Below are 26,098 nucleotides of genomic sequence, written 5' to 3'. Positions count from 1 at the left end.
ACACAGTTTCTTTGTGACTTGGCACTGTGTGGTAAAGAATAGGCTTAATTTTTCTGCTGCTCTGCAGCAATCTGGTAATGGGATACAGCGAGCTTCAGTGGGTTTGAAAACTCTTATTTCACCTTTGCCCTTTTATGCAGTGAGCACACAATCCCTTGAGCAGATCTTTTGTTTAAATCATAGTATTCAATTTCATTTTGTCTTGCACATGAAGTGAAATATGATGGTAATTCTCTAGTCGGCAAACATCAACTACATCTACTTTTGTAGGTTAGAGAGGTTTGCTGTTGTAATCTACAATGTATTTGAAGTAAACAGACTGGTGGAGTGTGTGATGCAAGCCTGGAATATATACCCATATATATACATACACACAGGGCATGCTGGTTCTTTCCAATCGCTGAAATAAAAACTCACAGCACTGTCGTCTGACATTCACATTCTGCAGTAGCAACAGTGTGGGTCACCTGGTATGATCACAGTATCTTCCATTCAAAAACTTACAGCTCAACTCTGCTACAGATTTTAGCAAAGTGATCAGTCATCCTGGTATATAGGAGCATTTGTTGGGGCAGTACCACACCAGAAGGTTAAGATGACAATGACAAATCTATTACATAGTACTTACAGCACAGAAACAGGCCATTCGGTCCCTGCACCACATGAGCCTCCTCACACCCTTCTTCATCTAACCATCAACATATGTATTTATCGAGCTTCGCCTTAAATGCATCTATACTAGTCACCTCAACTACTCGTGGTAGCGAGTTCCACATTCTAACCACTCTCTGGGTAAAGAAGTTTCTCCTGAATTCCCTATTGGATTTATTAGTAACTATCTTATTTTTATAGCTCCTAGTTCCGGTTGCCCCTGCAAGTGGAAACATCTTCTCTACATCTACCCTATCAAATGCTTTCATAATCTTAAAGACCTCCATCAGATCACACCTCAGTCTTTTTTCGAGAGAAAAGAGCCCCACCCAGCCTGTTCAATTTTTCTCGATAAGTATAACATCTCAGTCCTGGCATCATTTTAGTAAAACTTTTTTGCACCTTCTCCAGTGCCTCTATATCCTTCTTCATTATATTGGATACCAGAACTGTTCACAGTACTCCAAGTCTACTGCATTACTCTTATCTAGGTAGAGATTCGTCTATAGTTTGTGTGTTGTCCATCACTTTATTGCTACCTTGTCAAGAAGAATCTGCAATTATATAGCATTTAAATGTAGAAAAATATACCAAAGTGCTTCATAGAGGCATAATCAAAAATGGAGATTGGAAGAGGTGACCAAATACCCGTGAAGAGGTAGGTTTTTAGGAGTGTTTTAAAAAGGATAGGGAGACGAAGAGGTTTAAGGAGGGAATTCCAGAGTGTGGAACCTAGGCAGTTAAAGGTGCATGGTAAGAATGCACAAGAGGAGTGCTGGAGGAGGCTACAGAGATAGGGAGGAGTGAGATCATGGAGGGATTTAAAATGCAAGGAGGAGAACTTTAAATGTGAGGCATTAGAGTTCTGGGTCCCAAATGGGTTACCAAGGACAAGGATCATAGGTGAGCGGGACTTGCTACAAGGCAGGATACTGGCAGCAGAGTTTTGGATGAACTGAAGTTTATGGGGGTTGGGAGCTATATAAATGCAAATTGTTGTTGACACCCATGTCAAATAGCCTGTCGACATTCAGCTAGGCTTAAAAAAAGCAGCCACGTGTATGGTTTTGGAGAACAATCTGCACTCTTGGAACCGTAGCCCAGTATAAATTGTCACCTCCAGGAGAGGAGGGAAGGGAGAAAGTTGAGGAACTCTTTCTAGATTGTATGTTGAAACATATGTACAACCTGACTGATAATCATGAAACACAAAATGGTGATTTAATTTTCACTTTATTCTATTAATATCATAAATTAAGAAACCCCGATTCATTCCTTTGGATTAACATGGGAAGATGCAAATATCAGTTTCTGTAACTACTAAAATATTTTTAACTCATTATGTCGGAGGAGTTGTTTTCAGAATCCATATCAATCAGGAAACAGGAACAAGACACTGATAATGGATCCATACCTCTTTGAAGATAAAAAGGTCTTGCCAAACCCAGATTCAAGGTGCGAGAAGAAATCATTAAAAAAAAGGCAGATACTGTTCTTAAGCATATTTATGTTCAATCAAAGACTGGATAAAAATCATCATGAGCTAATCCCAATTTGTTAGCTCTTGGGCTAAACAACTTTTGTTCAATCTGGATTTTAAAAATTAGTCAAATTAAAAGCAATGCAATTTATAAGATATTTTACGATTAACTGATTGTTTTCAGAGGAAGTCTTTTTTGGGGGGCAGGCAGGGGGGCAGGTTTGCTGATATGGATTAATATCACCTGTTCAGTTAGAACCAAACCAAGGTCCGTTTGTTTATCAGTGAATTGCTTTAACAGGTGGGAAAATTCAGACCGAGGACATGATAGTTGCTCAGACAGTATATACTGATTCCATCATTCCTCCCCCCATCCTAGAAAGATTTTCTGTTTAACCATGGGCAGATTTTACAATAAATCCTTCTGCTGCTTTCAAAATTCACATATACATCCTTAGAACATCAGTCAAACTGAAAGGTTCAGTCACAGAAATGTTCAGAACCACGGGGTTTATGCTGTTCCTGGAACAATAACACGTTCTACAGTACTCAAAAAGGGTTACAATAATTGTATGTACAGCGGCCACATGTTATGTTTGTGCTAAATTTGTAGCTGCTAGAGTTCAAAGTGTGCAGAATCGACATGGCCAATGGCTGTCTTAATTCTTACTATGTTTGAATAAGCTTACCACATGTAAGCCCAATGTGGAATAAGCCTACCATTTATTATGAGAAAGGAATAAGCCAATTGGACAAATATGTAAAAAAAAAAAGGCTTAAAAAAGAAATATGACAGTAAAAAGAAATTGTCTCCCACCTTCCAGAATAAAATAGTGCATACAATAGCAATAAGCAAGCATTGCCTGACTGGTACACTGCTTCAGTGTGATACAATGTACGCATAAGAAAGGCCAATGATTTCTCTTGGAATTAAAGGAACTAAAAAACAAACTATGTGTAAAGATTGCACAAGGCCATTATGAGTCATTCCTTGTGACAGGAGCCTTCCATTCTTACTTGGATCTCAAGTCAGTCCAGAAAGCTGCGCTCACCAAAGACTTCTCTCAAGGAATGCCTGCTCTTCATTGTGATCCTACTGAATCCTTCTCCCCAAATTCACATTTTCTAACTGTGATCTTTGAGCAGCAAATCTTCACCCTGCCATTACATCTAATAGTTTTCTTAGGTCTATGTCGGTATAGAAGAAGGGGACTAATAATACTCTTCTTCATAGGTATCTGTATTCAGGCAGTAGAGTATGGCTGCTCCAAGCATGAAGATGGTGCCACCCCAGGCAATGCCATAGCCCCAGTTGAACTCGTGGTATGTCCTCAGTGTATTGGCATCAATGAATTTGATAGGGTACAAAACCAGGGCACAAGCCTGCAAAACAACTAAAAGAAACACATTGATCAACACAAGACTGACAGTGCAGAGTAAGGGAACATTATGCAGTAATATGCCAATCAGTACAGAGCAGGGGAGTGGAACAGGGGCTACATTTGCATGCTAGTATTATGGGGCTGTGGGAAGTCTCAGGTATTGGGGGCTGTGGGAAGTCTCAGGTATTGGGGGCTGTGGGAAGTCTCAGGTATTGGGGGCTGTGGCAGAGTGTGGGCTTGAGAGAGAAATTGTCTGCAGCAACGTCTGAGTGTGGGATGGAGGTATTCTCTACAGTAACAAGTCTGTGAGTGCAGAGCTGTGGCCTAGTTGGGAGGCGGGGGAAGGATTTTCTATAGTAGTATGGGACAGGGGTAATTCTTTACAGTAATCTGCCAATCACTGGGTGGGGAGGCGTTGCCATAGTGTATGGGGCGGGGGGGGGGGGGGTGTTATTCCCTACAAGTATAGATACTTCTTGAATGCTAACATCTACCACTCGGGTGTTTTAAGACAAGGATTCACAATTTTGAAGCATACACAATGCTTAATATCGATCTCGTACCATAATATGGATTCTGGCCAATATCAGTCAAGTGGTTGATATTGAATGTGGCTGTGTACAGCAGTATTCATAAACATCATTTCCTGCTTTTTAAAAAGAAACATAATTTTCAAAAGACTCATATTCCCTTTCAACTAGGGACATTTGCTGCATTATACAGTACTACCATTTATGAGCTGACCTCCTCCAGCTTGGAGGGTGTGAATGTCTGGTTGGAAATCATCTGCATCACAGATGTCTCCAGAGCTAGTGTCAGTGTTGACTAGTGGAAAAATCTGCTTGTAAACCAGTCCTAATGTTACTTGAGGTGCTCCTCTTGTGGCTTAGTTGTAAAATACACTTCCCAAATATGGTACTCAGTCATACAGAGCAGGGAAATCCCAGCACCCATGGATTGCGAGGGTGGGGAGAAGAGAAGGAGACAGAAACATATTAATCAGCCAGGGTTCCCCTTCTTGATCACTATCCAGTGATTTCTGCTGGAAGGTATGTATGTACGGACAGGATCAGGCATGGCGTGATGCCCCACCACCTTCAAATAATTTATGTTCACATATGAAGAATGACTACTCCAGCAAGGTGCCAAAGGGCTACTGATCTCCATGAAACTATGTCTCAGAAATTGGTTACTGCCTTTAGATAGGTGGAAGAAAACTGAGACCATAACCCACAATCCATTTGTGATTTTCTGGCATTAATAAAATTCTTATTCCCACAACGTATGAATAGCAACTGAAATACACTGCAATTTCTCCTACTCAGTCCCTGCCAGAACTACTTAGGGGAATCGCACACACCCACTCACCTGAAATGAACAGCATAACAGCAATTGTCCTGTAGCAGCGTTTGTGAGCGCCCTTGCACAGTGAGATCACAGCAAAGAGGAATGCAATTAGAGTGATAGATCCTCCGGCAAGAAGCAGTACCAGCGTAGCGACCTGCCAGTCTGTAGGAGATAGAAGAAATGGTGGTCAAAATATGGCACAAAGCAGCCGCAAACAAGTTTCTTTTTTTTAATCTGAAGTCCACAATGCGGATCACTGGACCCAATAAGGGAGATTTTCTGCTTCAGGACTCCCAGGACGTGCTGGGGGCATCAAAGTGGTATATCTCCCGTGATTGTATCTTACTCATAGAACGTACTGAGCACTGAAGCCATTTTGCAATTGATCCAGCTCATATGAGGATGACTCAATCAGGGTAATTAGCTTGAAGGGGTTACTCAGTTTATTCCCCAGCAAGAAGGAGGTTATGTTATCTTAAACCTCACAGGTGTCACACCTGCTCTGGCCTGGACGTAAAAGGCAATAGGACTGGAAAACTAGTAGCAATGTGGCCTCAGTTTCCCCAGGTGGGGTGGGTGGAAAGAAGGAAAGAATACCTGCTCTTAATCACTATCCAGTGACCCCTGCTGGAAGAGTGAGTTAGCAATCAATAGAAATAGGATCAGTCTCTGTTGTGATGTCCCCAAAGTTGACTAGCTAATCGGACACTTGCTGTCTAGGTTCACACCTAAAGAGCACAGATAGATAAGCCAGTAATCATAGGACCATATCCTAGTATGCATCGTCATCACTGCTTTCAAGAGAAGAGAAATTGAAGGGATTTAAAAAAATAAATAAAAGTACAGCAGAAACTGGGTCATCTTTGAGGGGATGCAGAACCTGAACTTAATGAAGAGGCTGGATTTCAAGTCCCTATTTCAAATGCAACCATCCAATATTAGGTTAATCTGTAGCTGTGGGGAGGGGGAAGAGGGGAAAGCAGCAAACAGAAAAGATGGACCAGTCCATTCTTCTAAAAAATCTCCCCATTGTACATCCTCAGATTCACCTCCCTTTGGTGAACGCATGCGACAATAAACCTCTTTCCTGGCTGACATCCAGTCCACGTGAGTGACAAATGACATCATCCAGCAATTAACCACTGCTAATACATTATAAATCACACAAGCAGGAGAAGTATTTCAGGATTCTCAGAGTTGGCAGTATTGAATCATGTTGTTAAGAAAGCTGCCAGTAAACACATACTGCAATTCAGATCGAGCCTTGGACTATTCCCCTCCCCATAATGTTCCTCCCCTCCTCTCTGGAGAGTGCCAACTCATACTGGGATACAATTCCAGTAACTCATCCTCGTAGCCATCCTTCACGCAAGTGTAACTGGTGAGTGTCGGCATGCTATTCCAACATGGGGAAGGGAGGAGGGGTCATCACAGCTGAGCCATATGCACACTTCCCAGCAGGGGTAACTAGATATCAAGCAGGAGTAAGAACCTTGGCTGATTTTTCCCTCCTTAGCGCAAGGCACTGAGGCAAATTGTAGCACTGCAGCTGCTGACCTGGATGAAATCAGTAAAATCAACACAGTCTGAGGATCAAAACTGGGATCTTTTGGTCTGTACAGTGTAATACTACATCAGGGAGTTCCTGGTGGAGGCCTGGGGAAGGGAACCTAGCCTTGGACTTCCATCTTCTCTCCTGCCTGCTCCCCCCCACCCCACCCCACCCCAAGAGATTATCTAGGTTACAGGTTCCCCACTTAGGATCAGTTTATAAATTTATTTATCACTTCTATGTCAGATCTGTAGCTAAGATCTCCCAAAGTTCTTCTGCATGGTCAGTGCTATGACTGGATGTATCAATCGTAAATTAAGTTCTGGAAAATCAAGAATCTGTACAATAAATGCACTCTGATACTGGCACATTATGCAATCACACCACCTTACATAAACAGGCTTTAAAATGTAATTCTAAGTGTGATATTGAGCACAGTTCTTGATGTCAACAATAAAAATATTTGCCAGTGGGCAGGGCTTGTTCTCTCCTCAGATTGCTATTGCTACTCATTTTAATTGGTCTTCCATAAAACATTTAGTTAAAAAAAACTGCTACTTGAGCCCAACCCTCTTCCACTAATACCACAAAATGGTGGGACATTGGTTCATTCCTGTGATCCTTGGTACACTATACTGCCGACCCAATGGGCAGGGTGGGGGGAGGGGGAGGTGTGGAAATCAATGGTAGAGTTGCCCAGACATTTCATCATATTTATGCTCAGAGGTCATTTTAGCCCAGGATTGCCAAAGGACTGGTGGTGTGATGGTGGCATGGCACAGAGAAAATTCCTTTACACCAAGGGGAGTAACTTGAACCACAAATCACAGTTAAAGTTATTTGCTATAATTTTGGAAGCAGAAACTTATTCTCTCCTCATCAATAAAAGGAGCTATTTGCAACACAAGTGGGTTGGACCAGATTTCTGATTAGTCCCCTTGGAGGATAAGACACACCAAACAGTTTGTCTGGAATGTGTAATTTGATCCTGTCTACTGTAGAGTAATTCAAGGTCTCTGCAATGTGTAATTTAATCCAGTCATTGTCAGACAGACTACTGAGTTCACGGCACTAACACTACTGCTTTCAGAGAATGCACAGCGCTCACACCACCCAGTTTAGAGAACGCACAGCGCTCACACCGCCCAGTTCAGAGAACGCACAGCGCTCACACCGCCCAGTTCAGAGAATGCACAGCGCTCACACCGCCCAGTTCAGAGAACGCACAGCGCTCACACCGCCCACTTCAGAGAACGTACAGCGCTCACCGCCCAGTTCAGAGAACGCACAGCGCTCACACCGCCCAGTTCAGAGAACGCACAGCGCTCACACCGCCCAGTTCAGAGAACGCACAGCGCTCACACCGCCCAGTTCAGAGAATGCACAGCGCTCACACCGCCCAGTTCAGAGAACGCACAGCGCTCACACCGCCCAGTTCAGAGAACGCACAGCGCTCACACTGCCCAGTGAAAATACAACACCAGAAAACAGGTAGGTGACTGGTTGGTGAGTACTTTCACAAACTTATTCTAAGTAGAATTCAATAATTCAATAATTAAGCTAAATCGTAGTAAATAAAAGGGTATTGTAAGGGTTAAGTCATGGAAGGGCAGCTCGGACCCGTGCCATGCTCCTCCTGTGCCATGTGGGAAATCAGGGACACTGTCCCTGACAACTATGTGTGCAGGAAGTGTGTCCAGCTGCAGCTCCTAGCGGACCGCATGGCGGCGCTGGAGCTGCGAATGGACTCACTCTGGAGCATACGCGATGCTGAGGATCTTGTGGATAGCACATTCAGTGAGTTGGTCACACCGCAGGTAAAGGCTAGCTCAGACAGTAAATGGGTGACCAAAAGGCAGGGTAAAGGCAGGAAGGTAGTGCAGGAGTCACCTGCGGTCATCTCCCTCCAAAACAGGTTTACCATTTTGGGTACTGTTGGGGGAGATGACTTATCAGGGGAAGGCACCAGCAGCCAGGTTCAGGGCACCACGACTGGCTCTGCTGCACAGAAGGGCGGGAAAAAGAGGGATAGGGCTATAGTGATAGGGGATTCAATTGTAAGGGGGATAGATAGGAGTTTCTGTGGCCGAGACCGAGACTCCAAGATGGTATGTTGCCTCCCTGGTGCAAGGGTCAAGGATGTCTCGGAGCGGGTGCAGAGCATTCTGAAGGGGGAGGGGGATCAGCCAGTTGTCGTGGTACATGTAGGTACCAACGATGTAGGTAAAAAGAGGGAGGAGGTCCTACAAGCTGAATTTAGGGAGTTAGGAGCTAAATTGAAAAGTAGGACCTCAAAGGTAGTAATCTCTGGATTGCTACCAGTGCCACGAGCTAATAAGTTTAGAGAGAGTAAGATAGATAAGCTAAATACGTGGCTTGAGCAATGGTGCAAGGGAGAGGGATTTAAATTCCTGAGGCATTGGAACCAGTTCTTGGGGAGGAGTGACCTGTACCAAGGGGACGGTCTACACCTGAACTGTGAGGGAGCCGATGTCCTCGGGGTAATATTTTCTAGGGCGGTTCGGGAGGATTTAAACTAATTTGGCAGGGGGATGGGAACCTAGGTAGTGGAAAAGAGGGAAGTCATATGAAGTCAGAAATAAATGGTAGAAAGGTGAGAAGCAATAAGCAAAGGAGAGAAACACAAAGGGCCAAACTAATTCATAATGAGAGTGTGAAAAAAGCAAGCCTGAAGGCTTTGTATCTTAATGCTAGAAGCATTAGGAACAAGGTGGATGAATTAGTTGTGGAAATAGAGGTAAACAAGTATGATTTGATTGGGATTACAGAAACGTGGCTGCAGGGTGGGCAAGGCTGGGAACTTAACATCCAGGGATATACAATATTTAGGAAGGATCGGCAAAAAGGTAGGGGAGGTGGGGTAGCATTGCTGGTAAAGGAGGGGATTAATGCAATGGAAAGGAAGGATATTAACTCGGATGAAACGGAATCTGTATGGGTAGAAATGAGAAATAGCAAGGGGAGGAAAACGTTAGTGGGTGTGATATATAGGCCTCCAAATAGTAATATGGAGGTGAGGGAAGGCATAAAAAGGGAAATTAGAGAAGCGTGCGATAAGAGCACAGCTGTCATCATGGGTGACTTTAATTTACATATTGATTGGACTACCCAAATTAGTAAAAATTCTGAGGAGGAGGAATTCCTGGAATGTTTTCGGGACGGTTATCTGGACCAATATGTCGAGGAGCCGACTCGAGATCAGGCCATTTTAGACTGGGTATTGTGCAATGAGAAGGGACTTATCAGCAATCTTCTTGTACGAGGCCCCTTGGGTCAGAGCGATCATAATATGATCGAGCTCTCAGTCGAGATGGAGAGTGAGGAAATTGAATCAGAGACTAAGGTCCAGAACTTAAATAAAGGGAATTACGAGGGTATGAGACGGGAATTGGGTAAGATTGATTGGGTGGTGTTTCTGGGGGGATTGACAGTGGATAGACAATGGCAAGCATTCAAAGATAGAATGGAAGAATTCCAGAACATGTTTATGCCGGTTTGGCATAAAAATAAACCTAAAAAGGTGACTCAACCGTGGATAACGAGGGAAATTAGGGACAGCATAAAATCAAAAAAAAGGGCATATCAACTGGCAAATAAAAGCACCAGACCGGAAGATTGGGGGCAGTACAGGATACAGCAAAAGAGGACAAAGGGATTAATCAGGAAGGGGAAAATAGAATACGAAAGTAAACTTGCAGCAAACATAAAGACAGACTGCAAAAGCTTTTATCGGTATATCAGGAGGAAAAGACTGGTAAAATCCCAAGTCGGTCCCTTGCAGTCCGATTCGGGAGAATATATAATGGAGAATAAGGAAATGGCAGACCAATTAAACTCATACTTTGGTTCTGTATTCACAAAGGAGGACACAAATAACCTCCCAGGAATATCGGCAAACATAGGGACTAATGAGAGGGAGGAGCTGACAGAAATTAGTATCTCTAGGGATATGGTGTTGGGTAAGTTGAGGGGACTGAAGGCCGACAAATCCCCGGGGCCTGATAAACTACATCCTAGGGTACTTAAGGAGGTGGCCCTGGAGATAGCAGATGCTCTAAGGATCATCTTCCGGAACTCCATTAACTCGGGAACAGTACCCGTGGATTGGAGGGTAGCTAATGTTACCCCAATATTTAAAAAGGGGGGTAGAGAGAAAGCAGGGAATTATAGACCAGTAAGCCTTACATCGGTTGTGGGCAAAATGCTAGAGTCCATTATTAAGGATAAAATAGCGGAGCACTTGACAAATGGGGAAAGGATCGGACAGAGTCAACATGGATTTACAAAGGGTAAATCGTGTTTGACTAATCTGCTGGAATTTTTTGAGGAAGTAACTGGTAAAATAGATGGGGGAGAGCCAGTGGATGTGGTGTACCTTGACTTCCAGAAAGCCTTCGATAAGGTTCCACACAAAAGATTATCATGCAAAATTAAGGCTCATGGGATTGGGGGCAAAGTATTAACGTGGATAGAGAACTGGCTGGCGGATAGAAAACAGAGAGTTGGAATAAACGGCTCGTTTTCGGAGTGGCAGGCAGTGACCAGCGGGGTGCCGCAAGGATCTGTCCTGGGACCCCAGCTGTTCACAATATATATAAATGATCTGGATCAGGGAATTGGATGCAATATTTCCAAATTCGCTGACGACACTAAACTAGGAGGAGGGGTGGGCTCTGATGAGGATGTCAGGAGGCTACAGTGCGATTTGGACAGGTTGGGGGAATGGGCGGATACGTGGCAGATGCACTATAATGTGGATAAATGCGAGGTTATCCACTTTGGGGGTAAAAACAGGAGGGTAGATTATTATCTAAATGGCAATAGATTGGGAGATGGGGAAGTGCAGAGGGACCTGGGTGTTCTTGTGCACCAGTCACTGAAGGAGAGCATGCAGGTGCAACAGGCGATTAAGAAGGCAAATGGTATGTTGGCCTTCATATCAAGGGGGTTCGAGTATAGGAATAGGGATACCTTACTACAGCTGTACAAGGTGCTGGTGAGACCGCATCTGGAGTATTGTGTACAGTTTTGGTCGCCCCATCTGCGGAAGGATGTTCTTGCCATGGAAAGAGTGCAACGGCGATTCACCAGGCTGATACCTGGAATGGCGGGAATGACCTACGAAGAGAGATTAAATAGTTTGGGCTTGTACTCACTGGAGTTTAGAAGATTGAGAGGGGATCTCATCGAAACATATAAAATTATGGCAGGCCTGGACAGGCTGAATTCAGAGAGAATGTTTCCAATGGCCGGGGAGCACAGAACCAGGGGCCACAGTCTAAAAATAGCGGGCAAATCATTTAAAACAGAGATGAGGAAGAATTTCTTCACTCAAAGAGTGGTGAGCCTGTGGAATTCCCTGCCACAGAGGGCTGTGAAGGCTAATTCAATAAATATTTTCAAGAGAGAATTGGATATATTTCTGAAGGCTAAGGGGATTAAGGGTTACGGAGAAAAGGCGGGGACGGGGTACTGAACTGGTAAGATCAGCTATGATCTCAGACGAAGATCAGCCATGATCTCATTGAATGGCGGAGCAGGCTCGAAGGGCCGAATGGCCTACTCCTGTTCCTATCTCTATGTATCTATGTATCTCACACCGCCCAGTTCAGGGAATGCACAGCGCTCACACCGCCCAGTTCAGAGAACGCACAGCGCTCACACCGCCCAGTTCAGAGAACGCACAGCGCTCACACCGCCCAGTTCAGAGAATGCACAGCGCTCACACCGCCCAGTTCAGAGAACGCACAGCGCTCACACCGCCCAGTTCAGAGAACGCACAGCGCTCACACCGCCCAGTTCAGAGAATGCACAGCGCTCACACCGCCCAGTTCAGAGAACGCACAGCGCTCACACCGCCCAGTTCAGAGAACTCAGCGCTCACACCCCCCAGTTCAGAGAACGCACAGCGTTCACACCGCCCAGTTCAGAGAATGCACAGCGCTCACACTGCCCAGTTCAGAGAACGCACAGTGCTCACACCGCCCAGTTCAGAGAACGCACAGCGCTCACACCGCCAGTTCAGAGAACGCACAGTGCTCACACCGCCCAGTTCAGAGAACGCACAGCGCTCACACCACCCAGTTCAGAGAACGCACAGCGCTCACACCGCCCAGTTCAGAGAACGCACAGTGCTCACACCGCCCAGTTCAGAGAACGCACAGCGCTCACACCACCCAGTTCAGAGCACGAACAGCGCTCACACTGCCCAGTTCAGCGAACGCACAGCGCTTACACCACCGAGTTCAGAAAACGCACAGCGCTCACACCGCCCAGTTGAGAGAACGCACAGCGCTCACACCGCCCAGTTCAGAGAACGCAGTGCTCACACCATCCAGTTCAGAGAACACACAGCGCTCACACCGCCCAGATCAGAGAACGCACAGCGCTCACACCGCCCAGTTCAGAGAACGCACAGCGCTCACACCGCCCAGTTCAGAGAACGCACAGCGCTCACACCGCCCAGTTCAGAGAACGCACAGCGCTCACACTGCCCAGTTCAGAGAACGCACAGCGCTCACACCGCCCAGTTCAGAGAACGCACAGCGTTCACACCGCCCAGTTCAGAGAACGCACAGCGCTCACACTGCCCAGTTCAGAGAACGCACAGCGCTCACACCGCCCAGTTCAGAGAACACACAGCGCTCACACCGCCCAGTTCAGAGAACACACAGCGCTCACACCACCCAGATCAGAGAACGCACAGCGCTCACACCGCTCAGATCAGAGAACGCACAGCGCTCACACCGCCCAGATCAGAGAACGCACAGCGCTCACACCGCCCAGTTCAGAGAACACACAGCGCTCACACCGCCCAGTTCAGAGAATGCACAGCGCTCACACCGCCCAGTTCAGAAAACGCAGTGCTCACACCGTCCAGTTCAGAGAACACACAGCGCTCACACCATCCAGTTCAGAGAACGCACAGCGCTCACACTGCCCAGTTCAGAGAACGCACAGCGCTCACACTGCCGAGTTTGGAGAACGCAGTGCTCACACCGCCCAGTTCAGAGAACGCACAGCGCTCACACTGCCCAGTTCAGAAAACGCACAGCGCTCACACTGCCAAGTTCAGAGAATGCACAGCGCTCACACCGCCGAGTTTGGAGAACGCAGTGCTCACACCGCCCAGTTCAGAGAACGCAAAGCGCTCACACCGCCCAGTTTAGAGAACGCACAGCACTCACACCGCCCAGTTTAGAGAACGCACAGCACTCACACTGCCCAGTTCAGAGAACGCACAGCGCTCATACCGCTAAGTTTGGAGAATGCACACCGCTCACACCGCCCAGTTCAGAGAACGCACAGCGCTCACACCGCCCAGTTTAGAGAACGCACAGCACTCTCACCGCCCAGTTTAGAGAACGCACAGCACTCACACTGCCCAGTTCAGAGAACGCACAGCGCTCATACCGCCGAGTTTGGAGAACGCACACCGCTCACACTGCCCAGTTCAGAGAACGCACAGCGCTCACACCGCCCAGTTTAGAGAACGCACAGCACTCACACTACCCAGTTTAGAGAACGCACAGCACTCACACCGCCCAGTTCAGAGAACGCACAGCGCTCATACCGCCGAGTTTGGAGAACGCAGTGCTCACACCGCCCAGTTTAGAGAACGCACAGCACTCACACCGCCCAGTTTAGAGAACGCACAGCACTCACACTGCCCAGTTCAGAGAACGCACAGCGCTCATACCGCTAAGTTTGGAGAATGCACACCGCTCACACCGCCCAGTTCAGAGAACGCACAGCGCTCACACCGCCCAGTTTAGAGAACGCACAGCACTCTCACCGCCCAGTTTAGAGAACGCACAGCACTCACACTGCCCAGTTCAGAGAACGCACAGCGCTCATACCGCCGAGTTTGGAGAACGCACACCGCTCACACTGCCCAGTTCAGAGAACGCACAGCGCTCACACCGCCCAGTTTAGAGAACGCACAGCACTCACACTACCCAGTTTAGAGAACGCACAGCACTCACACCGCCCAGTTCAGAGAACGCACAGCGCTCATACCGCCGAGTTTGGAGAACGCAGTGCTCACACCGCCCAGTTTAGAGAACGCACTGCACTCACACCGCCCAGTTTAGAGAACGCACAGCACTCACACCGCCCAGTTCAGAGAACGCACAGTGCTCATACCGCCGAGTTTGGAGAACGCACACCGCTCACACCGCCCAGTTCAGAGAACGCACAGCGCTCACACTGCCCAGTTCAGAGAATGCACAGCGCTCACACCGCCCAGTTCAGAGAATGCACAGCGCTCACACCGCCCAGTTCAGAGAACGCACAGCGCTCACACCGCCCAGTTCAAAGAACGCACAGCGCTCACACTGCCCAGTTCAGAGAACGCACAGCGCTCACACCGCCCAGTTCAGAGAACGCACAGCGTTCACACCGCCCAGTTCAGAGAACGCACAGCGCTCACAGCGCCCAGTTCAGAGAACGCACAGCGCTCACACCGCCCAGTTCAGAAAACGCACAGCGCTCACACCGCCCAGTTCAGAGAACTCACAGCGCTCACACTGCCCAGTTCAGAGAACACACAGTGCTCACACCGCCCAGTTCAGAGAACACACAGCGCTCACACCACCCAGTTCACAGAACGCACAGCGCTCACACCACCCAGTTCAGAGAACGCACAGCGCTCACACTGCCCAGTTCAGAGAACTCACAGCGCTCACACCGCCCAGTTCAGAGAACGCACAGCGCTCATACCGCCCAGTTCAGAGAACGCACAGCGCTCATACCGCCGAGTTCAGAGGACGCACAGCGCTCACACAGCCCAGTTCAGAGAACGCTCAGTGCTCACTCTGCCCAGTTCAGAGAACGCTCAGTGCTCACACCGCCGAGTTCGGAAAACGCACAGCGCTCACACCGCCCAGTTCAGAGAACTCACAGCGCTCACACCGCCCAGTTCAGAGAACGCTCAGTGCTCACACCGCCGAGTTCAGAAAACGCACAGCGCTCACACTGCCCAGTTCAGAGAACGCACAGCGCTCACACCGCCCAATTCAGAGAACGCACAGCGCTCACACCGCCGAGTTCAGAGAACGCACAGCGCTCACACCGCCGAGTTCAGAGAACGCACAGCGCTCACACCGCCAAGTTCATAAAACGCACAGCGCTCATACCGCCCAATTCAGAGAACGCACAGCGCTCACACCGCCCAGATCAGAGAACGCACAGCGCTCACACCGCTGAGTTCAGAGAACGCACAGTGCTCACACCGCCGAGTTCAGAGAACGCACAGCGCTCATACCGCCCAGTTCAGTGAACGCACAGTGCTCACACTACCGAGTTTGGAGAACGCACAGTGCTCACACTACTTCAGATAGGAAGGGGTGAGGTCATGGAGGGATTTCAACATAAGGATGAGAAATTTAAAATCAAGGTGTTGGTGGACCATGGGCCAATGTAGGTCAACAAGCACGGGGGTGATGGGTGAACAGGACTTGCTGCGAGTTAGGATATGTGCAGCAGAGTTTTGGGTGAGCTCAAGTTCACTGAGGCTGGTAGATGGGAGGCTGGCCAGGGGAACATTGCCACAGTCGTGTCTGGCAAATAACACATAAAAGTAATGTCATGCTTGTTGACAGGACCAACACAGAATAAACTTTTATTCATTCTCAAGATGCAGGCAAGACCAGCATTTATTGCCCATCCCTAGTTGCCCTTCAGAAGGTGGTAGTGAGCTGCGTTCTTGAACTGCTGCAGTCCGTGTGGTGAAGGTGCTCCCACAGTGCTGTTATGTAGGGAGTTCCAGGGTTTTGACCCAGCAATGATGAAGAAACAGCGATATATGCCCAAGTCAGGATGGTGTGACTTGGAGAACTTGGAAATGGTGGTGTTCCTATGCGCCTGCTGCCCTTGTCCTTCTGGTTGATAAAGGTCGCGGGTTTGGGAGGTGCTGTCGAAGAAGCCTTGGCGAGTTGCTGCAGTGCATCTTGTAGTTGGTACAAACTGCAGCCATTGTGCACTGGTGGTGAAGGGAGTGAATGTTTAAGGTGGTGGATAGGGTGCCGATCGAGCGGGTTTCTTTGTCCTGGATGGTGTTCAGCTTCTCGAATGTTGTTAGAGCTGCATGCATCCAAGCAAGTGGAGAGTATTCCATCACACTCCTGACTTGTGCCTTGTAGGTGGTGGAAAGGCTTTGGGGAGTTAGATGGAGAGTCAGGAGGTGAGTCACTCGCCACAGAATACCAAGCCTCTGACCTGCATTTGTAGCCACAGTATTTATGTGGCTGGTCCAGTTAAGTTTCCGGTCATTTGTGAATGTCAGGATGTTGACGGTGGGGGATTTGATGATGGTAATGTCATTGAATGTCAAGAAAAGGACTCTCTTTTGTTGGAGATGGTCATTGCTTGGCACTTGTGTGGCGCGAATGTTACTTGCCACTTATCAGCCCAATCCTGGATGTTGTCCAGGTCTTGCTGCATGCGGGCATGGACTGCTTCATTATCTGAGGAGTTGCGAATGGCAGTGAACACTGTGCAGTCATCAGCGAACATTCCCATTTCTGACCTTATGATGGAGGGAAGGTCATTGATGAAGCAGCTGAAGATGGTTGGGCCTGGGACACTGCCCTGAGGAACTCCTGAATCGATGCCCTGGGGCTGGGAGGATTGGCCTCAAACAACGACAACTATCTTCCTCTGTGCTAGGCATGACTTCAGCCAGTTTTACCCCTGATTCTCAATGACTTCAATTTTGCTAGGTCTCCTTGATGCCACAATCGGTCAAAATGTTGCCATGATGTCGAGGGCACCTCACCTCTGGAATTTAGCTCTTTTTTTCATGTTTGGAGCAAGGCTGTAATGGAATTTGGAGCTGAGCGGTCCTGGCGGAACCCAAACTGCGCATCGGTGAGCAGATTATTGGTAAGTGCCATAGAGTTATACAGCCCAGAAAGAGGCCCTTCGGCCCATCGTGTCTGTGCCGGCCATTAAGCCATCTATTCTAATCCCATTTTCCAGCACTTGGTCCGTAGCCTTGTATGTTATGGCGTTTCAAGTGCTCATCTAAATGCTTCTTGAAAGTTGTGAGGGTTCCTGCCTCTACCACCCTTTCAGGCAGTGAGTTCCAGATTCCAACCACCCTCTGGGTGAAAAAGTTTTTCCTCAAATCCCCTCTAAACCTCCTGCCCCTTACCTTGAAACTATGCCCCCTGGTTATTGACCCCTCTACTAAGGGGAAAAGTTCCTTTCTATCTACCCTAGCTATGCCCCTCATAATTTTGTACACCTCAATCAAGTCCCCCTTCAGCCTTCTCTGCTCTAAGGAAAACAACCCCAGCCTGTCCAGTCTCTCTTCATAGCTGAAACGCACCAGCCCAGGTATCATCCTGGTGAATCTCTTCTGCACCCTCTCCAATGCAATCACATCCTTCCTATAGTGTGGCGACCAGAACTGCACATAGTATTCCAGCTGTGGCCTAACTAGCATTTTGTACAGCTCCATCATAACCTCCCTGCTCTTATATTCTATGCCTCGGCTAATGAAGGAAAGTATCCCATATGCCTTCTTAACCACCTTATCTACCTGTCCTGCTGCCTTCAGGGATCTATGTACATGCACAATAAGGTCCCTCTGATCCTCTGTCCTTCCTAGGGTCCTACCATTCATTGTGTATTCCCTTGCCTTGTTAGTCCTCCCAAAATGCATCACCTCCCACTTTTCAGGGTTAAATTCCATTTGCCACTGTTCTGCCCATCTGACCAACCCGTCTATATCGTCCTGTAGCCTGAGGCTTCCCTCCTCACTATTTACCACTCCACCAATTTTCGTGTCATCTGCGAACTTACTGATCATACCTCCTACATTCATATCTAAATCATTTAATAGCACTGTCGACGAAACCTTCCATCACTTTGCTGATGATTGAGAGTAGACTGATGGGGCGGTAATTGGCCAGATTGGATTTGTCATGCTTTTTGCGGACAGGACATACCTAGGCAATTTTCCACTTTGTCGGGTTATCGCCAGTAGCTGTACTGGAACAGCTTTTCTAGAGGTGCTAGCCATGATGCAGTACCAGCATGACGCCTAGTTCTGGAGCACAGGTCTTCAGCACAACAGCCGGGATGTTGTCAGGGGCCATAGCCTTTGCTGTATCCAGTGTGTTCAGCCGTTTCTTGATAGTACGTGGAGTGAATCAAATTGGCTGAAGACTGGCATCTGTGATGGTGTGGACCTCAGAAGCAGGCCAAGATGGATCATCCACTAGGCACTTCTGGCTGAAGATGGTTGAGAATGCTTCAGCCTAGTCTTTTGCATTCACGTGCTGGGCTCTGCCATTGTTGAGGATGGGGATGTTCATGGAGCCGCCTCCTCCTGTTAGTTATTTAATTGTCCACCACCATTCACGCCTGGATGTGGCAGGACTGCAGAGCTTTGATCTGATCTGTTGGTTGTGGGATTGCTTAGCTCTGTCTATAGCATGCTGCTTCCTGTTTAGTCACAAGTCACCCGGTCCAGATGGAATGCATCATAAGTTGCTGAGGGAAGCTAGGATGGAGATAGCTTAAGGCTGGGTCACAATCTTTAATCCTCCTTGAATATTGGAGTGATGCCAGAGGACTGGAGGATTGTAAATGTTACTATTCAAAAAAGGAGAGGGGGAACAAGAGGCCAATAAGTCTAACATCAGTGGTGGGAAATCTAGAGACCATTGTCAAGAACAAAATTAATTCTCACTTGGAGAAGCATGGGTTAATAAGAGACAGCCAGCACAGATTTGTTAAAGGCAAAGCGTGTCTGACTAACCTGATTGAGTTATTTGATGAAGTAATAGAGAGGATTGATGAAGGTAGTGTAGATGCTGTATATATGGATTTTCAAAAGGCATTTGATAAAAGTACCTTATAACAGATTTCTTCGGAAAATAGAAGCACATAAAGGAATGTGGTAACTTGAGTATGAAATTGGCTGAGGGATAGGTGGCAGCAAGTAGTGGTGAACGGATGTTTTCCTGACTGGTGAGAAGTATGCAGTGGGGTCCCCCAGGGGTTGCTATTAAGACCATTGCTGTTCTTGTTATATATAAATTACTCGAACTTGGGTATAGGGAGTGCAATTTTGAAGTTTGCAGACAATACAAAACATTTAACACAGTGGTAGTGACACACAACACGATGGAGGGTTCCCCAGTGTGATTATACAGGTCGCTGGTTAGACCGCATATAGAATCATACAGCACAGGAGGCCATTCAGCCTATCGTGCCTGTGCCAGCACTTTGCAAGAGCTATACAATTAGACCCAGTACCCCGCTCTTTCTCCATAGCCCAGCAAATGTTTCCCCTTCAAGTATTTATCCAATTTCCTTTTCAAATGTTATTTTTGAATTTGCTTCCACCACCCTTTCAGGCAGTGCATTCCAGATCACAACAACTCACTACGTAACATTCTTTTCCTCATGTCGCCTCTGGTTCTTTTGCCAATTACCCTAAATCTGTGTCTTCTGGTTAGTGACCCTTCTGCCACAGGAAACAGTATCTCCTTATTTACACTATTAAAACCATTCATGATTTTGAACATCTCAATCAAATCTCCCCTTAACCTTCTCTGCTCTAAGGAGAATAACCCGAGTTTCTCTAGTCTCTCCTTTCATCCCTGGTATCATTCTAGTGAATTTCCTCTGCACCCACTCTCAGGCCTTGACATCCTTCCTAAAGTGTGGTGTCCAGAATTGGCCACAATACTTCAGCTGGGCCCTAACCAGTGTTTTATAAAGGTTTATCATAACTCTATGCCTCCATTTACAAAGCCAATGATCCTGTAAGCCTTTTTAACAGCCTTCTCTACTTGTCCTGCCACCTTCAAAGGATTGTGTACATACACCCCCAGGTCTCTCTGTTCCTGCACCCCCTTTAAAATTGGACCATTTAGTTTTTATTGCCTCTCCTCATTCTTCCTACCAAAACTAATCACTTCACACTTCTCTACGCTAAATTTCATCTGCTATGAGTCTGCCCATTTCACCAGTCTGTCTACGTCCTCCTGAAGTCTGTTACTATCCTCCTCACTGTTAACTACATTTCTGAGTTTTGTGTCTTCGGCAAACTTTGAAATTATGCCTTTTATACCCAAGTCCAGGTCATTAATATACATCAAAAAGAGCAGTGGTTCCAAAGCTGACCCCTGGGGGACACCACTTCACACTCCCCTCTGGTCTGAAAAACAACTGTTCACCACTACTCTCTGCTTTATGTCCCTTAGCCAATTTTCTATCCATGCAGCCCTTTAATCCATGGGCTTTAATTTTGCTAACAAGTCTATTATGTGGTATTTTATTAAAGACCTTTTGAAAGTCCATATACACAACAGCAACTGCACTACCCTGATCCACTCTTTCCGTTACTTCATCAAAGAACTCAATCAAGTTAGTCAAACATAACTTGCCTTTCACACATCCATGCTGACTTTCAATTATTAGCTCATACTTTCCAAATGCCAATTAATTTTGTCCTGTATTATTGGCTCTAATAGTTTTCCCACCACTGACATTAGGCTGACTGGCCTGTAATGACCGGGTTTATCCCGCCCCTTTTTTTTAAATAGTGAAAGATTATTTCCACTGGTTCACTCCACATGCAACGGGGAAGTGGCCCAGTGCACTGGACACAGCAAATAGCCCAGGTAAGGTGCAAAAGACTCGTGCATAAGAGCTTGCCACTCCCCGAACGGAGCTGCTCCAGTGCAGCCATGACAATGTTTTCAGCATCTGCAGTATTTTGTTTTTGACTCAGCAATGATAGTAGGAACCGGCAATACCTGCACACCGCTGAGCTGTTCACCAACGCTAAGTTCAAGTTGACTTGTGAGCCACTTGAAAAATGTGACCCCCATGAACGGGCGATGCAAGATCACGCGGGGTGCTGTAGCCGTTTCTGAGACTGAATTTGACAAATCCACAGCACTATTTTATATAATCTCTCCCCCTCCGATCCTCTCTTCCCTCCCTCCCCCTCTGATCCCCTCTCCCCCTCCAATCCCCACTCTCTCTACCCCCCCCCCTCCAGCCCACTCCCTCCTCCGATCCCGTCTCCCCCCCCCCGAATCCCCTCTCTCTCACCCCCCTCCGGTGCCTGTTCTTCCCCCCCTCCAGTGCCCACCCTCCATCCGATCCCCTCTCTCTCCTCCCTCCAGCCCATTCCCTCCTATCGCCTCTCCCGCCCCACCCCCTCATCCCCCCAATCCCCTCTCCCCCCTCCGATATCCTCTCTCCTCTCCCCCACCGACCTCCTCTCCCCCCCCAATCCCCTCTCCCCCCCTCCGATATCCTCTCTCTCCTCTCCCCCACCGATCTCCTCTCTCCCCCACCGATCCCCTCTCCCCATCCCCTCTCCAGTGCCAACCTCCCACCCCCTCCCTCCAGCCCCCTCTCTCCGATCCCCTCTCCTCCCTCCAGCCCACTCCCTCCTACCCCCGCTCCCCTCCCCCGATTTCCACTCTCTCCCCCCTCCGATCTCCTCTCTCCCTCTCCAGTGCCCAACCTCCCACCCCCTCCATCTCCCCCCTCCGATCCCCACTCTCCCCCCTCCCTCCAGTGCCCCCCCCTCTCCCCGCTCCGATCTCTTCACTTGCTCTAGACATGCAGCACGCTGATAGAAATCTGGGAGCAACAGGGAGGATATATTGCGCAGGTCGCAGACTACGGCTAGGCGCATGTGCGGCCGCAACATTGGGCGCGCAGGCGCGGCTCGGGTGTGCGGCGGGCCGGGCCGGTGTTGGGGCTTGGGCCCAGATGCCAACAGTCACAGCGAAACCTTGCATCAGTGATTATCCATCCTCCCCTCAGCACTTCACACATCGTCAACTAGAAATCTGTCTCACAACTTGTTTTGGGAATCTAAATATTCCAATAAACACCAATTTTTATTGGCTGCCTTGCTATCCTTAGAGAGGCACTATTTTAATTAAAATGCACAATTAATTTAAAATCATGAAAGAAGATGGGTTGATATATTTCAGGAGTGCAACTTCAGAATCTTTTCCAGCACATGTCCCAAGCTACCTTTGTGCTCTTCTCAGTGTGACCTAAAAATTGTAGGAGTAGAAGCATCATGAAATGACAGCCATAGAAAATGCCAGCACTCAGAGATACAAAGTTGGTGTTGGATTGCAAGAAAATTAACTTACAGAATTGTGAATAGATAAAAGTTTCATAATGGTTGTGGAGATAAGAACTGGAACAAAATTAACACATACAGCCCAGGAAGAGATACAGCAATAGGTCTTGTGGTTTTGACAACAGCTGCTACTTTGGGGTGTGAGGAATGTGCAGCTGTTCGGACTTGAAGGGCAGAGCACCATGGAAACAACTTGGCTATTAGCATACCCTACTACAACTAAACAAACACTTCGTATTTCAACCAAAGTGGAGGCAAATCCACTGCTGTTGTGTACACATTCCTACTTTCCTTCTCCCATGTTATGGTCTGTGCTAAGTTAACAGCCAGTTGGGGTGCTAGTTGGCCACAGCCCCCCTGGAAGGAGAAAAATCAGCCAAACTTCCTATGACTATCCAGTGACCACTGCTTGAAAATGCATACATGTGGTCGTCAGATGAAGACAGGATCAGGTTTGGCTATTGGTTGAATAACCTGCTGACATTCACTGTCCACATTCACACAAAGAATTATGTTAGCACAGATCAGGGATCAAACCTGTAACCTTCTTGATCTGTGTAGCTTAGTTCCTCGTTGGTCACCAACTAAGTCATCAAAGGAACTTTTTTGAATGCTTATTCCAAGGCCACCTTCACTGCACTGAGTGATGATCTATTCCACGTTAACAACTCTAAAGTCCCTCTTCCAGTGGAAAGAGTACTTCATTATGTGCCAGGTCCATTAGGAATATCAGAACAGGAGTAGGCCATTCAACTTCTTGAGCTTGTTGTGCCATTCAATTAGATCATGGGTAATCTGTACCTCAACTCCATTTACCCACCTTCTGTTCCATATCCACTGATACCCTTACCAACAAAAATCTCCACCTTGAAAATTTCAATTGACCCAGCATCCACAGCTTTTTGGGGAGCAAGTTCCAGATTTCCACTACCTTTTGTATGAAAGTGTTTCCTGATTTCACTCCTATATGGCCTAGCTCTAATTTTAAGATTATGCCTTCTTATTGATATTCTTCCACGAAAGGAAATAGTTTCTCTGTATCTACCTTATCGAATCATTTTATCATTAAGTACCTCGATTAGATCACCCCTCAACATTCTAAACTCAAGGGAATACAAGCCAAGTTTATGCAACCATAATGTCGACTTAATCATATTTATATTGTGAGGTGGAATACTACACAAGGGAGCATTTCATTCTGGCCATGTTCCTTCCCCAATATCAGGCACTTCACTTCAGATGCACACAGCCAAACTACCTCTCCCATCGGATGCTGCTGCTTTTGACATCATTAGTGCTATTTACACTGTAGGGTTGCGTCCCAAGCATTCAATGACCCCCGCTAGCCGTATGTGAACATTGGGCAAGGACAGGATTGTGTATGGCTGCAATGCTTCCAGGGTCCTGCCAATACTGGCTGTCAAAGCACAAATAATGGAAGTTGGATAAGGTACCAGGCAACAACTGCCAGTCACTAAACCATATCTCACCAAGGAGAAAACAGCTTAAGGAAAGGAAAGGGCAAAAAGTAGTAAGAAAAAATATCCACAGCAGTTATATATTGGCTGTTAAGTAAATGTATAACAAAAGCCAGTGTTATCACTAGGATTTCAGTAAGTGTGGTGGAAGATTTTTTTTGTATGCAGTCTCGAACTGTGATAAACATCCAACAATAATTAAATTTAGGCTGTTTCTACAGCATTTCGATATAACACCAGGCAGTGATAGGTCTGTCACTGGTGGTGGATGTGGAAAAAGCAATTTAATGGTGATGAATTTTCAGAGTTATCACACAAGTATCACGTCACACAATATTAAAGCATATTGGCTTGAGTGCAGTGTATTGCTACTAACATGCTAAATATGCCTAGTGACAGAATGGAATGAGCACTAAAAAAATAACTCCAAGGCAAAGCAGATTTTAGAATCATTACCTCATACCGTATTATCTCAATTCGATGAAAGTTATTAATTCGTTACCAGCAGTTGTGAATTCACCCTGTCTTAGAGATGCACATTTTGAATAGAACCTTGCATTCCCCTCAAATAGACAACTTTGTTTGGGGGTTCACCCCTTCTCCTTTAAGGGGATTATTGTATCCAGAATTTATCAAGTTTTGTTTTCAAAAGAATGTTTTAAATTCAGCTTCACGGTCAGTATAAAGTGTCATCCAGTAGAACACAATGAAGTTAGCCCGTTTTTTACGTTTCCCACTCAACTGTGAAAACTTTTGTTCCTTAAAAGGACATGTTTTTGTTTCTGGTTCCTTCCCTCGCGACCTGGTTTACCCATTCCCATCTTCTTTTCGACATTCTGTCTCTCTTCCCCCCTCCCCCTTCTTTTTGTTGCACGAGTTCTACCCAACAAAGAGAAAACTTCATCCTTAGTCAATCAACTACCCCCCGCCCCTCACCTTCTGTTTACTTCACAAACAAAACAAAACAAAAAGTTTAAAAAATATTATTACACACCAGCTGGAAACCTTGGCTCAAAGCAATGAGAATAACGCTCTGGCGCGAAGCAATTACTGTAACAAATGTTGTCCCCGAAGTTTTATTTTAACAAAAACCGTGTGGGGCAGGGGGTGAATAACAATGCATTTCTCTAGAACAAAACTCATAAATCAAGTACAAGTAAAAAGGGACTGGTTTCTAAATCAATGCTGAGCTCAAAAAACTTTTTTTTAAAGTGTAATATGGAAATATGCAGTAATTGTGGCAAACGCTAGACTTAGAAAAAACAATCCTACTGCGATCATTTTTGTTTTTATATGCTAACCCTTACCTGTCTGGAGAACGGACTCACAGTACCATCCCACCGTGGTTTGTTTGCAATAATCCCAAAGAGAGAGCGAGGAGCGCTGGGCAGTGACCCAGGCTGGACTCAGCAAAGATACCACGTCCAAACTCAGAGCCACAAGGACACAGATCAGAGCGATCAACTTAAAGGGGCGAACTACCCGCACCTCATCCACAGCCATAGTCCACTCCAAGTATTCCTCCTGGCAGGAAAGGATAAACACAGACCGTACAGCGTCTCCTGCACCAGCCTAGCGAACCGCAGGAAGCTGTCCTTCTGTAACTGATTAGCTGTGCCTTCTGCCCACTGGGTCTTAATGCCTTCAGTGTTTACTGTGTGCTTTGTTGACCAGTCAATAAATTGAAGCGAATCCTCAGGCGGTTCTTTGGACTGCTTAGAATTTATCACCGTCAACAAAGGTCTTTGCAAGGACGATTAACGAGGCACACAGTTTTTTCCCCCTAAATTACGCTAGTTGATCTGCCCTGCCGGTGCTCATGGGCAATTTTTTAAATGTAACTAACTGTATTATTGTTTTTCTACCATTCTATGTCTTCCTGTTTGTCATGCAAACTTTCTGTCTCGGTCTTCTCTTTATTTGCCTCATACAATTTCTCATTGACAACTATAAATACAGTACAATACAGTATTTTAACAAAGAACATCCCAAGACACTTATATAAAAGCAAGATACTGCGGATGCTGGAAATCTGAAATAAAAACAGAAAAT

At 46.7% G+C, this 26,098-nt stretch overlaps 1 protein-coding gene across 1 annotated transcript; it reads right to left on the bottom strand.

Moving 5' to 3' along the window:
• Positions 1-1,867: 1,867 nt before the first annotated feature.
• Positions 1,868-25,812, bottom strand: LOC147125034 (transmembrane protein 47-like). The gene is made up of 3 exons (XM_085996237.1): positions 25,354-25,812; positions 4,882-5,022; positions 1,868-3,525 (listed from the first exon to the last, which is right to left on the bottom strand). Exons 1-3 carry the CDS (start codon positions 25,547-25,549, stop codon positions 3,344-3,346), a joined length of 519 nt encoding a protein of 172 aa, XP_085852363.1. The 5' UTR covers positions 25,550-25,812; the 3' UTR covers positions 1,868-3,343.
• Positions 25,813-26,098: the final 286 nt, after the last annotated feature.

The sequence above is a fragment of the Somniosus microcephalus genome, chromosome 1 (assembly GCF_052327205.1).
Source record: "Somniosus microcephalus isolate GS21.2 chromosome 1, FLI_Smic_1.0, whole genome shotgun sequence".
NCBI classification, from domain to species: Eukaryota; Metazoa; Chordata; class Chondrichthyes; order Squaliformes; family Somniosidae; genus Somniosus; species Somniosus microcephalus.
Note: the sequence above shows the minus strand (reverse complement) of the source record. Positions and strands in the feature narration are given on the sequence as shown.